Source organism: Mercenaria mercenaria, chromosome 14 (assembly GCF_021730395.1).
Source record: "Mercenaria mercenaria strain notata chromosome 14, MADL_Memer_1, whole genome shotgun sequence".
NCBI lineage: Eukaryota > Metazoa > Mollusca > Bivalvia > Venerida > Veneridae > Mercenaria > Mercenaria mercenaria.
The window spans coordinates 70,212,680-70,226,378 of NC_069374.1; the positions used below are offsets into that span (position 1 = coordinate 70,212,680).

At 33.1% G+C, this 13,699-nt stretch overlaps 1 protein-coding gene across 1 annotated transcript; it reads left to right on the forward strand.

Moving 5' to 3' along the window:
* Positions 1-7,507: 7,507 nt before the first annotated feature.
* Positions 7,508-11,257, forward strand: LOC128548581 (acetylcholine receptor subunit delta-like). The gene is made up of 2 exons (XM_053523848.1): positions 7,508-7,647; positions 9,735-11,257. The coding sequence occupies exons 1-2, from the start codon at positions 7,516-7,518 to the stop codon at positions 10,602-10,604; spliced, it is 1,002 nt and encodes a 333-aa protein (XP_053379823.1). The 5' UTR covers positions 7,508-7,515; the 3' UTR covers positions 10,605-11,257.
* Positions 11,258-13,699: the final 2,442 nt, after the last annotated feature.

Sequence of the window (13,699 nt, forward strand, 5' to 3'; positions counted from 1 at the left end):
TTGTAAAGAATTTTGCCGATGAAAAATGTTATATTTACAATTTATGTTATCACAAAGTTGTGCTTCAGTAACTGTATAGCGTTATACACTAGTAGGTAATAAACAGCAAAGAAGAAGAATTAGATATGCTCACATGTCATCCTTTTAATCATTGCATTTGTATGATAATTAGAATATTTTACGAATAGATCCTTTACACACACTCTCTCTCTCTCATATTACTTTAAGAAATGTTGATAAGAGTTTTGTTAACTGATTTTTAAGACTGTATTTAGAGTTATCATATAGTTTCGGGGATACACATGAACTTTTAATGCGTTTTAGGCAGTGCGTATTTATATTTTTTGTTTAACTTGCAAACCAATATATTATGAAAGTAAGTAAAAATTAATTATTGGTACTTAACTATACTTTATCATTAAACACCTGTTTGACAATTCATCTGATCTGTCTGGGCGTCTTGAAATACAAAAATCGCCAATGCACTGGTACTGGTATGTTTTTAAGAAAAATAAAGATACTCAAAGCTAAAGGTTCGGTACATGTTAACTGTAACAAAGTGGGTGATATCAGAAAAGTGTTTTAAGGACTTGACAGTGTGGTTTGTTTTAGAAAGAATTCCAGGCAGCCTGAAAACACCTCCTCAATAAAACCCTTCCTTCTGTTTTGGATATTGACAAAACCTCTGCCGCCATTCTCATACGTAAGACAAAATCCTTCCGTTGAAATTTAAATGTGGATAAAACGCTTCCTACTGAAAGTCCAAGGTTAAGAAATGGTCCTGTCCTTTAAAAAGGCGCAACAAAAACCCTCCTCTGGACAAACGCCTTCAAATTATGAAACATTTCTTTCAATTTTATTGAGATTGTTAATAAATAATTATTTATTGTTTATATCTTGTTTGTTTACCACCACAATTTGCCAACTTTTGCAAACTGACAAACGCTTTAATCAATTGTTTGTAATAACAAGAGCTGTCTCATAAAATAACGCTCGATTGTTTCAGAGCTAGTCAGTTAAGTAATTTTTCTGTCGAAATTTTTTTATGTTTGCGTTTTACGCCGTTTTTCAACAGTATTTCAGTTATGTAACGGCGGGAAGTTACCCTAATGACCTAGATTCTGTACCAGTACAAATCTGTTCTCTGCAAGTAACTGCCAACTTCCCCTGGTCACATGAATTAGAGTTTGGGGGACGAATGATTACAGACACCATGTCTTTTATCAAATCGTCATGGAAAACATGTGCTTCGCCCTGGAATCGAACTCACAACTCCATAATCCGAAGATCCGCGCTCTATATTGGGCTTTCTTAGAAAAAAAAGTATTGTCTGGCCCCAAAACATGAATGTCCAAAAAGGGAAGTAACTTTTCCAAATTACATTTCAGCGGTATACGAGGGGCGTTCAATATGTAATGTTACTCCGTATGTAGTTCCGTAACCGCTTATTATTTTTAAATGGGGTTCTCGGCACATTATAGAGCAATTTATTGGCAACACAATGCTGTATAAATTATAAAATCGGTAGATTCAAAGTAAAAATTTAATCATTTGAGTGAGGTGTACTCGGGTATACTGTAGGAATAACGCATGTTTTTTCGTGTTATAACATTTGCAGAATCTCGAGGGATTGGTTGGTACCCGAGGGATTTTGAAAATGTTATAACACGAAAAGAACATGCGCTAACGCTATTCTAGCATAAAACGCGTAAAAACCAAGTAAATGAATATTTTGACCCTCAACGTCATGAAATTTCCATGAAATGCGCGGTAAAGTCTATGTTGTTTTTCACGTTGACGTCATTTCCTTTTGAATTATCCGTTTTGGGGCCGTAATACGTTTACGCTTTGCCACGGAACGCGCATATATAAAAGGTGTTTTAACAGCACGCGAGCGCGAGAATCTCTCTGTTAACACACATTTTCTCTCCTGTTAAAACACTCCCGAAAAGTGACAAGAACGGCAGTTTTATGCAAGAATGGACAATTTTATGTCCAAAATATTGAGCTTGTAATATGCAATTCCTTGATTCTACTATTCAACAACTAGAACTATAGTTCAATTTTCAGTTTAAACAGATAAAACAAATCATGATCTTCACAAAAACATATGAAAACTAAAATAAAGTAGTTTATAACAGTTCTAAATTGAGTGTGTATATTTTTACTTGAAAAATGATAAGGTTAGTACAATAAGCCTCTGCAATTTTGTCAGGCGCGATAATCATCGTTTAAAAATTTCTTGTATTTTAAGTTGATACTAGTATCTTAATTCTCGATTGCGAAACTAGTTCTTACAATTTTGATTAATCGCTCTCAACACCCATTCCAGATGGAATCAACCTCGAGTTTAGATTTTTTAGTTGTGTTGTAAAATTAAAAATGCAATAAATAGTTTAAAACAAAAGCAAACTCATCACAAATTGCTGTACCTCGTAGAAAAATGATAGAATTATAGTTATTCTATTTTTCTGAGACTCTGGATGCCCAAGACAAACCTAAATTATAATTATGGTTCAGTATACCTGAGTACACCTCACTAAAATGATTATATTTTTACTTCGAACCTGTCGATTTTTATAATTTATATAGCATTGAGTTCCCAATAAATTGCTCTATAATGTGCCGAAAACTGCATCTAAAAATAACCAGCGGTTACGGAACTACATACGGAGAACATATTGAACGCCCCTCGTATGACATACACCTTTCACCAAGATTTAGATACCTAAATAACATTAAGTTAGCTTCAAATCAAAATCTGAACTGACAATTAAGAGAGCGATTTTTAGGCATATCTTCAGCCTAGATTTTTTAAGTCGAAGTATGGTGTTAACTTTGTTTTTATGTCATTTCTGCAATAGCTAAAAAACTATATTGTACTTTTTCAAACAGTTTAACAAAACTTAAAGAAGGGCATAATTCTCGAATAATTGCAGGTAGCATTAAGTATTTTATCAATAAGAGCAAGTACAGCAAGTGTAATGGAATATCTTAAGACCCCTCCCATCCATTCCCTTGCATTTACGCTCCCTTGCATTTGCACCCCTCTCCTTTTACTATGAGTAAGTTATTGTGCCCACCATAATTTTGGCTGTCGGTCGTCTTAAGGTGGTGTCTGACTGTTGTTTTTTCCTTCTAGTGTATGTGCGTGTGTGTGTGTGTGTGTGTGCGTGTGTGTGTCTTGGGCGGTGCCCCACTGTGGTGTTTTATCTTACTTGTCTGTTTGTTTATGTGTATGTTAGTTGTGTGTGTGTTTGTTTTTGTGGGTGTCTCCGCTACTGTGGTTTACGTTGTGGGGTTGCTGCGTTTGAGAAACGTGGCTTTCCCTTTACCACCCCCGCCACCCTCCCCTTTTTTCTATCCCTTACCTCTACCCACCCCCCTTTTTCTATATTTTGCATATAACTAAAATGTACTTCTTGGATTTTTAAAGCAACCCGTCTACAATATTTTTCCGTTACAGACTTTTTTGTTGTGGAGCATGACTCTAAGGCTGTGCTTGGGGTGTTACGTGCTTCTGGGAAATCAACCTTTTAACGTTCTTAGTTACGTTAAAGAATCACATTTATAACGTTTCACGATACTGGATATACGTGTAATGTAGCTTCGTATTAGACGCTTTGTTTACTTTCTTAAAATTTGCATATGAGTATGCATATACCTTTTAATGCACAAGCCATTGAGTCTAGGACAAAACCGAACCCGCAGTTTTTGATAAAGTGGACAGTTTTTTTTTTCATGTAGGACAAATCTTCCTCCAATGAATTTTCAAGGTGGATAAAACTCTCGTTGACACTTCATGCTGGACAAAATCTGTCCCGTTAGCCAAGGCAATACTATATCATTTCAAATGTAACGAAAATGCAGCATTAGACATAATGACTTCATATATTATTTCTGTACACAAGAAACAAAACAAAACACAGGCAATGTTTTGTCCATCTGATAAATTTCATGATTAGGCCTAGGGCAGATAATTCAAGATCAAGCACCGGTACCTATGATTTTTAATACATATTTCCGTATTAAGTCACCGTTAAGGTAAAAGTATTCTCCAATAGCTTTGATTACAAACATACACTTTCTCAAAAAGGTCAACCGCAATATATTCCATTTGTCAAACAATTAGAATGAAACGCTTTATTATGACAGAGAATAGATATCCTGAATTTTAAATCATTTAGTTATGTTATTATGCTATTTATAATCAGTAATTTAAATATGATATATAAATTACTCTTATTTGCAATCTGACATTTGAGATCAGATGTCTACTTCTCACATTCTTTTTTGTTATCTCTATGTCAAAAACGCAGATTATCTAAAACATATTTTTTTCACAAGACATGGATAGTAAACATATCATAAACTGTGTCATACATCATTTTTCATTGTAATATTTAAAAAAAAAAGCAACTTAAGGCATCCAGCGAACTTTTAAACTATGTAGGTGAAAACAGGGTGATAAATTGTTAACAATAATACCTCAGACAGACAGTCATGCGATAATTTAAAAGAAAGATTAAAATGTTAAACTGATCACCACAATTATAAAACGTTTTGTTCATTTAAGGTATAACGACATTATGATAAGGCCATATGTCTTGTCACTAAACATGGTTTCTTCTGTCGCCAAAACGGGTATTCATTTTCCTGCAATGTGTTCTCTTTCTGGCATTTCAATTCGTTCCTTTTGTTACCCTTCTTAAGTGTGTTTTCAGTCCCCTTACTTTTTTTAAACTATATAATATAGTGGTGTTCTGGTATGTTTGCAGCGTTCCATATTGTCTTTAATATGCCAAATCTATTCAAAACGTAAAACTAGGTCCAATACATTGGTGACAGAAGTATTGTTGTTTTTTTTTTTTGTCTCAGCCGGTTACCTTGCTTTCCTAAAGACTTATCATCTACGGCAAATTTTCATGCGGATAATATCAATTTACATGTCTCTTACTTTTGAAAGAGTAAATGCTGTTGAGATACGGGCTTATCTCAAAGCTTTATTATATGATATATGAGGAAATATAAAGCATTGGCGACTGATTAACTACACCGTTTTTATATGACAATTACTATTTGAAGGTTCATTTTTAATTTTCCTAACAATGACCCGAAAGATTAGTTTACAACTGCTCGTGTCATTTTAAGTCTATACTTATTTGATAAAAATCTAACACGAGCCTCACTTTGGGTATCAAATGCTTGAGAATATCATATTTTTGGTGGGTCTTCATTAATTGTCAAATGGTCCCAGTTCAGTATTTGACAATACACATATGATTGTATTGCATTAGATAAATAGGTATATACTTCAAGAAATGCTTTGAGAAGGATATTTCGAATGGTGTTTTAGATTTTCGACAACAGTGAATTAAGTAAACTCTACATGGAATTAACATTATATGTCAGCGCACATGTTTGGAAGTTAACTGATATCTAATGATTTTATCAAAATGTGAACTTACGTTACAGTTCGTATTTAAGTTATCATCATCAACAACGATCTAGAATGACAAACTGCCATTCAATAGAACTTCGATTTTGCCTCAATTGACAATCAGTAGTTCATAAAATAACTTTAAGCCTTTCCTTAACGCATTTGGTTCTCGCACTCAATTCGATAAATAATTAGATATCTATCATTAATACTTAGATGACACAGTACCTACATTAATGAGTAGTTACATTAATGAATTTCCGTTTTTTTAAATGAATATGTAGATTAGAGTTTGCAGCTATAAGTACCCTGTTTAATAATCATATTTTATAGAATGCATTTAAATGATATATTTAATCGTATGGAATCTACTTCTAAAACGTTCTGAATAATAATTTTTATTTATATTTTTGTAGTTAGAATACGTGATAATATTTACATACATGTAAATTTTAAGACTGTGCATTTATATTCATCTTGAAAATGGTTATAATATGTTATGATTTAAGTTTATGTTCGATATTGAAATTCTTACAATTTGAGAAATGTCATGGGAAATCAAGATCTTTCGTTTAGATAACGGTTATGCGGTTTTGATCTTAAAATATTCGTCGACAGTTTGTTTGTAGTCACACTTATTCATCTACTTGATAGGAGCCAAAATACGCAGCATGTTTGCTTCACTATTTTTGACCTTCAGCTTGATTTCTGAGACTATAGCAGCCGAGTCTTCTACATGGTCTCCTAATATGTCGGCTGAATTGCATACCGAGATGTTTGTTGATGCAACTACGGAGTTGCCTTTTGATGTCCATACTGAATTGCCTATGGAGAGCCTACCTACTGAATATCCTCCTGAGATCACCTCAGAGATACCCTATGACTGGTCGACACCATATAGTACTTTTATGTGGGACTATTGGCCGAGCGAGTGGAAAACTGTTTTTCCATTTATTTCAAAACTGGAGGACAGACGGGCACTCTCTGATAAACTACTGTCTAATTACAAAAAACATATACTGCCTTATTCTGGAATGAATGCTTTTAATATAGCAATTAATATAAGTCTTGTTGCTGTTGGAGAAATAGATGAACTAGAGGAGAAGCTGTCAACTGTGTTATGGTTAACGTACAAGATTAGTAATGAGTACATGTCTTTGATGCCTATTTCATATACATAACATTACAGATGCAAGTTACCGGTGTTATACAGAGTTAGTGAATGAACCAACTTAGCAGTAATTTTAGACTTGTTAGCTTAAAACTTTGACATGATCTACAACAAAATATGGTGACAGAGACTTCAAATGATTCTTTCCGGTGAAGCCTAAGAAAATAAAATGTTGACTGGCTGCACCCAAGGGCGTGATTCACTTTTAATCCTGTCAAAATCAAGGTAAACAATTAACAGTTTCGGTGCAGATTACTAAAGTTTTAACTTTGAGCAATGTGATGGTTTTGTTTTAAGAGACTGACCTCCTAATCGTATGGCAACACAGAAAAATAGAAACTTCTAAGAGATCCGGAAAATATTGCTGTATTTCTTAAGAAGGTTTTGAAGCTTAATTACTGAATTTTGTGAAAATTAGTTTATTTTATAATTTCTTCCATCAAAATTGAATAGCGCTTGTCCCGGGTAGAGACGTTGAACTGCATAAATTGTAAAGCTATATAAAACGGTTTTGAAGTATGAATAAATTTTCCATTGTGTACTAGAAAAAATTGTAGAAAGGTATCATTGCGGAGGCGACCCGGGTTAGAGTACCGACTCTTCAGCTGGTATTTCTTTAAAAAAGCTTAGAAACATAAACCAATGTTCCGGTATTCATTATATGATCAAAGTGTTAAAGAAAGATTATTTTAAGAAAATATCTTGAATCTAACCTCACTGAATTTAAAAAGACTCAAAATTTAGATTTTTTTGGTTGCTTTGTAAATTATATTTTGAAAGCATTGGAATTCATTAAGTTACTTTTTAATGACTAAGTTCAAGAAGCTTAAAGAAACTTCTTATAAAGATAATGTATAAACAATAACATAAAGATAACATTGAATTATAGTGGAATGATGAAAATATGAAATGGACGCAAGAAGAACATAACATAACGGATGTAACATTCGGTTGGTTAGATGTCTGGAAACCAGTACTGCGTGTAGATAACCCTCATGCTGATTCTTCTAACAGACAGGCTACTGATCGCTCGTTTGTAAGTAGAACAACTAAAACACAATATATACAAATTCACCTGGATTACTAAACAGAAATTGTAGATTATTTCGAATGCCTCTTTCTATTCCTGTAGCAATTGTATAATTATATCACTTTTATCCGGCATTTCTCTACACGCCTTTTAAAATTGCACAAGCAATTTATTTCATTATAGAGTATTACCCCTTGGCCCCTGACGTAACCAGATTTAGCAATTATACATATATCGTAGCTGTATCATAATGAGTTCAAATAATTTTATGGCGGTTAATATCAAATTTAGTTATATAATATCGGCAATGTTGTTACTTGTACGATATACAATGAAAACTATTATTTATTTAATATCCTCCATATATATATAAAGATTACACATATAAATACAATTTCAGACAATACTGATTATATCCAAGTAAACACATATAAACATATTAGCAAAATAACTGATCTTTGGCTGCTAAATTCTACGTATGTACATATACATAATTGCAACTTTTAATCAAGAATTAAATCTTGTTAATTTAAAAAATATATATATATATATCAATCAACGACTATACACAGCAACAATTCTGAAAAAATGAGTTGTCATGCAAATCTTATAAATATTCATACCAAAAAAAAATATATATATATATGTTTAAAAATCATAACAAAAAAAAAAAAACAAAAAAAAAAAAACGACACCTAAATTTCATACAAGTCAAACATTAGGTCTCCGCCATTCTGATATCCCTTTTACCGAAACGAAATATAAGAGATTCAGACAAACGTATTCTAAAGAGACTTTTACAGCATACGTTTAATTGCATGACTAGTATAAATGCAACACATATTTGCATCGCTTTTTCCTCCATTTAGTATCTCTTATATCGAAACGAAACGAAATGTAAGAGATACAAACGGACAACTTCACGGGTATTATGTAAAACATAACTTAATATGTATAGCCAGTTTTCCTTAATAGAATAAATTTATGGTACTAACATTTATTGAAACAGTCTTTTATAAATCCTATTCACATATATCAAAAAGGCTTAAGAATATTGTGCAACAGTTTTAATGTATTTGCTCTGTTACTTTCATTGGGACAGTCCTCATTTAACCGTGTGAGTTGGAATAACAGTGTTTTGATTTGGTCCTCAGGATTTAAGGTTATCCAATTCCGGTAAAAATGGACGCCATGCGTCTGCAAGAGAAAATTCCACAGCTTATACCTATCACCGTTTCACGCTGGACAGTAACATACAATATGTAACAAAGTGTCATTAGTGATTGCGTTACACCCAGTACATGACCGTATAAATTTCTGCGAAAAGAACATCCCCATCGCTCTTATAACTGATATACAGCAGGGGGCTAATGATGGGTTATTTTTACTTAATTTCCAAAGTTCACACGGCCCATTATCGTTCAATATTAATTCATTAAAGTCTGCACATTTCTCTGAAAGACACTGTTCTATTTGACGTCTTGACATTTGCGTAATAGCATGTTTGATTGTCTTTTTCCATCTGTACTTATTTGGAATCTCCCATACCAAAGGTATATGGTAATAAAATCTGTAAGGTCATACTTTTGCATGACACGATATATATCCGGTATGAATCCTTGCATCTGGTTGTCGTAATTAATATAATGAACGAGTCTCTGATTGAATAACTTTTTAGCAAGATAATGTGATGGAAGGCGACATAGCTGACCAAGGAATTGTAATTTTCTGTAGTCAATTTCGCACTCAATCGGGCGTGCACCTATCGCCCATAATGTGAATTCGGTGTTTGTAGAAACATGTAGATGTTGAATATATATTTCAAACAAAATCTATGTGCACGTTCGAGCTGCAACATATCAGAAAAAGCGTAGTTATTCCATAATTCACACCCGTACAGCCCTTTTGGTAGAACTATAGATCTGTATATTATGTCAAGCGTAGTAGGATTTAACCCATAGGGATGAATACCGCTGTTAGATATACTTAATAAAGTTCCACGCAGTAATTTTCCAGGTTAAGTACATTTTGTTATATCATTATAATTAATTTTACCACATGTTAGTAAGTAAACAACGTTTATATTTTGTTAGGACTCCGTCATCTATAACTCAACCGGATCGGCATGGTTTGATGAAATGATGGTCACGAGAACAACGTGCGACCTTGACATGACCTACTATCCATTTGATATTCAAACGTGCATTATCAAACTGAGCGTTGTTGGGGCGTCCAAGTTTCCATTCAAGCTAAATATACATCTAAATGAGGACTTGTCATCTTCAGATGCCAAACATGGATCGTGGAAGCTGGTTTACAAGAATACCACAACAGCGTTGTTTAAAGGAAGTTTTGAGATTAAACTCAAATTTGAAAGGCGACCATTGTTCATCCTGCTTAATATTCTTCTTCCTATTATTGTTCTTGCTTTGCTTACTCCAACAGTGTTTATTTTGCCAAAGAAATCCGGCGAAAGAGTTGGATTTTCCATTACAATGTTACTTGCAATATCTGTATACATGACAATAGTGAGCGACCATCTCCCACAAAATTCAGAACCTATGCCACTTATTTTGATCATGATGTTTATATGGTACATTATGGACGCTATAATTGTGTTTATTGTAATAATAAACTTAAGAATCAACACAATGAAAAATAAAGGTCATTTTCCAAATTGTTTATTCAAGTTTGTACGGCTGACTCGCAAGGTCTTTCGCAGAAAGGAAACACGTTCTACAGAAACTGGCTCATCGGAAGAAACCCAGAAATGTATCAATAAAGAAAAGGCTCGTGATAATAAAAATGTCAACCAAAAAGGGCTACGAGGACAGGATGAAAACGAATGTAATCATGAAGTTAGCAAGAATGTAACATGGCAAGATGTTAGCCACTGTATCGACAGATGGTGTTTTGTTCTTGTTATTTTATTAAGGTTACACTGCCCATCGTATTCTTTGTAGTCATGAAATCTAAAAGTACTGTGTAAGTAAATGTTCCGCATAAATATTCCTACAATAACATAGCCTATTAATCATCAGACTGCAAGTAATAATGACGTAGGGTAATCAAATTCTAATCATTACTGAAAACAAAAATAAAAAGTAGCCATTGTATTCAAATTGTTACTTTCTTAGAGTATTATTCATTAAGTCAGCGAGACTTACTGCTTACTATTTTTTGTCTTTCTCCATGTACAAATTATAGTTGTCAAGTGGTAAAATCAATGTGTAGGTGGAACATGTGTCTCGAGAATCGTACATGCCAATTCACTGTTCCTGGAGCAACACGTTGTAAAGTTTTGGCCTGTGAACAATTTTTAAATGTCTAGTTGATGATTGTTTATAAAGGATACTGCAGAAAAAATATTTCAAAAATATTTTAACAGACATCAATATACTGGCCTTCCATATATGTGATTGGTTGCATCTGTTAACATTAAAAACATACAAAAATAATTTCAAACAACATTTGTTCATGTTAAAATATGTTCTACCCGTTTTAATATACTATGACGCCGTTTACTTTTTGTTGCTGTTGTTTATTGCCTTTAATGTTGGCTAGTGCCTGTTGGATGGATAAATCGGAAGCTTTTAAATACATTGATATTTTTGGATATTTGAGCCGTGCCATGAGAAAACCAACATAGCGGGTGTGCGACCAGCATGGACCCAGACCAGCCTGCGCATCCGCGCAGTCTGGTCAGGATCCATGCTGTTCGCTAACAGTTTCTCCAATTCCAATAGGCTTTAAAAGCGAACAGCATGGAGCCTGACCAGACTGCGCGGATGCGCAGGCTGGTCTGGATCCATGCTGGTCGCACACCCACTATGTTGGTTTTCTCATGGCGCGGCTCATTTCATTTGTGAGATTGTAAATGATTTTATACATGTGTATTATTGCTGTTGTTAAGTGAAGGCCATACTAAAAATAAGTATAAGTTTCATTTTCATGTTATGTACACTATGTATGCTACCTTCATTAAATAAAGATTTATTATTATTATTATTATCTATTATTATTATTATTATACATTGTATTTGCATATGGAAAACATTATTATTAATCCTTTGAACCAGTTTGCTTCATGTTACTTTGAATGAAAGAGAACTAGTAACTAATAAAATACAGAATAAAGAGAAAGATATAACGTAACATATTACAACTGAATATACTGAATAAAAAAGCTAACCAGTCATTTTTTTTGTTATTTTGCAAATTTCTTGAAAATTACTGAAAGTAGTTTTTTCCAAATAAAACATACTTTTAGAACGTTGTTCCATGATATTTCAAAATTTTAATAAAATGAATCGTTGATTTCATATACATTAACTCATTCTATGGCTTCAGAAAACAAGGATAAATATCAAACCATTTTTGAAAGTCATAACAAATACACTAAAATATCTTTTTTTTACAAACTAGAGATAATCGTTAAGAAGGAAGGAAATGGCAAAAAAAGCAAAATATTTTGGCGTACCCTATCGTTATATGTATGATATTTAACCTTAAGCCTGCTAAATTTCTAAAATGGACTGGTCCATCATTCAGTTTGGGCAGTACCATTTATCATTAGAAGGGAGAGTTGAAAATGTACTGACTGAATAGCGAACAGTGAAGACTTTGATCAGCCTGCACGGATGTGCAGGATGATCTTGGTCTGCACTGGTAGCAAAGGCAGAACCACTTGCCGCCAACAGGCTAAAGGTTAACCATTGTCTTGTGAAAAATCAAATTCTACATCTCTGTATATTTATGAATCATATTTGCCAATTTTATAAAAACACAACTTTTTTTTATTTATTTTGTGACTTCAAATAATGGGGTGTGATAGTAAAATGAATAAAGTCACCATATTACCTAAAACTGATTCGGTGTGACGTAACCAACCCTCCCCCTCCCCCAAAAAAAACACAAAAAAAAGTGAAATGAATAATACTATATATTTGCGTGTTGCTATATTTTTTTTTAAAATTTGAAATGTATTTAACAACATGTTAGTTCTAATGTTTGCTTAATTCTAAAAGGTCATTAATATCAATTGTTACGATATTCACAAAATAGCAAATGGTGGCTTAGCTTTTTTGTTCAGTTTAAATTAGACATCGTGTTTTGAAAACAGATATTCATTTTACCAAATATTTCTAGCCTGTATATTGCAAAATTGTGTGTAAAGAAAAAGGTAAAGTTACTACCGGTAATAGAAGGGAAAATAACCTCAGATGAAACTGATATTTTTCTACTTATTTGTTGGTGATCGCCGATAAAGCAAAAGCTCTTAGAAATAATATAAACTCATTCTTAAATTAAAAGCATTCATCGTATTATACATGATTAACCACGGCTAATATTAAGGTCAGTCAACCTTTCGTTATGACGGACGGCAGTGTATATTTGACCTCAAATGGTTTCACGTAGTAGAATTTGGAAAAATAGAATAGGTTCTGTCTTTGAGAAATATCAGGAACACGTGAAATTTTAATACCTTTTCATAGAAAAATTACTGTTACGGGGTATCTTTATTTTTGTTTTTGTTTCAACAATCTAACGGAAATGTTCCGGCAATTTAAAGTTTACTTCGCTTTAATGCTTAAGAAGTATACAGGCGAGATGTGTATCCAAATATGATAAAACCAAGCTTGGTTTATCTACTTGAACGTTAAATTATGATACCTTTTCGGCATATTCTATGAACGTACCATCTTAAATCACCTGAATAATAACATTATAGTAAAAGTACTTTTCGTATTGCAGACGCACCAGAGAATGATCTTGATATCAACAGGGTTATATGATAATGTTTCAACACACGTAAACTATTCTCGACATATGACGTTTCAATTAGATATAGCCAGCAGAAACAATAGTATGTCATTTATTATGACAAACATGAAGTAGTCAAGATTATAATAAATTGAAAATGCACTCAAGAGAATATTAAGTAATTAGGTGGATATTTACGCCAATGACTGTTAATTTAAAAGTAGGGTATGAGATTGAATTACCACTTGCCACTTGCCAGCTGTCAAACTTGCTATCCTATTATAGTAAATTTGTT

Coding starts and splice junctions, on each gene's coding strand:
- LOC128548581 (XM_053523848.1), top strand. CDS start 7,516: ATGAAATGGACGCAAGAAGAACATAACATAACGGATGTAACATTCGGT. Junction 7,648..9,734: donor AGGCTACTGATCGCTCGTTT/GTAAGTAGAACA, acceptor ATATTTTGTTAG/GACTCCGTCATCTATAACTC.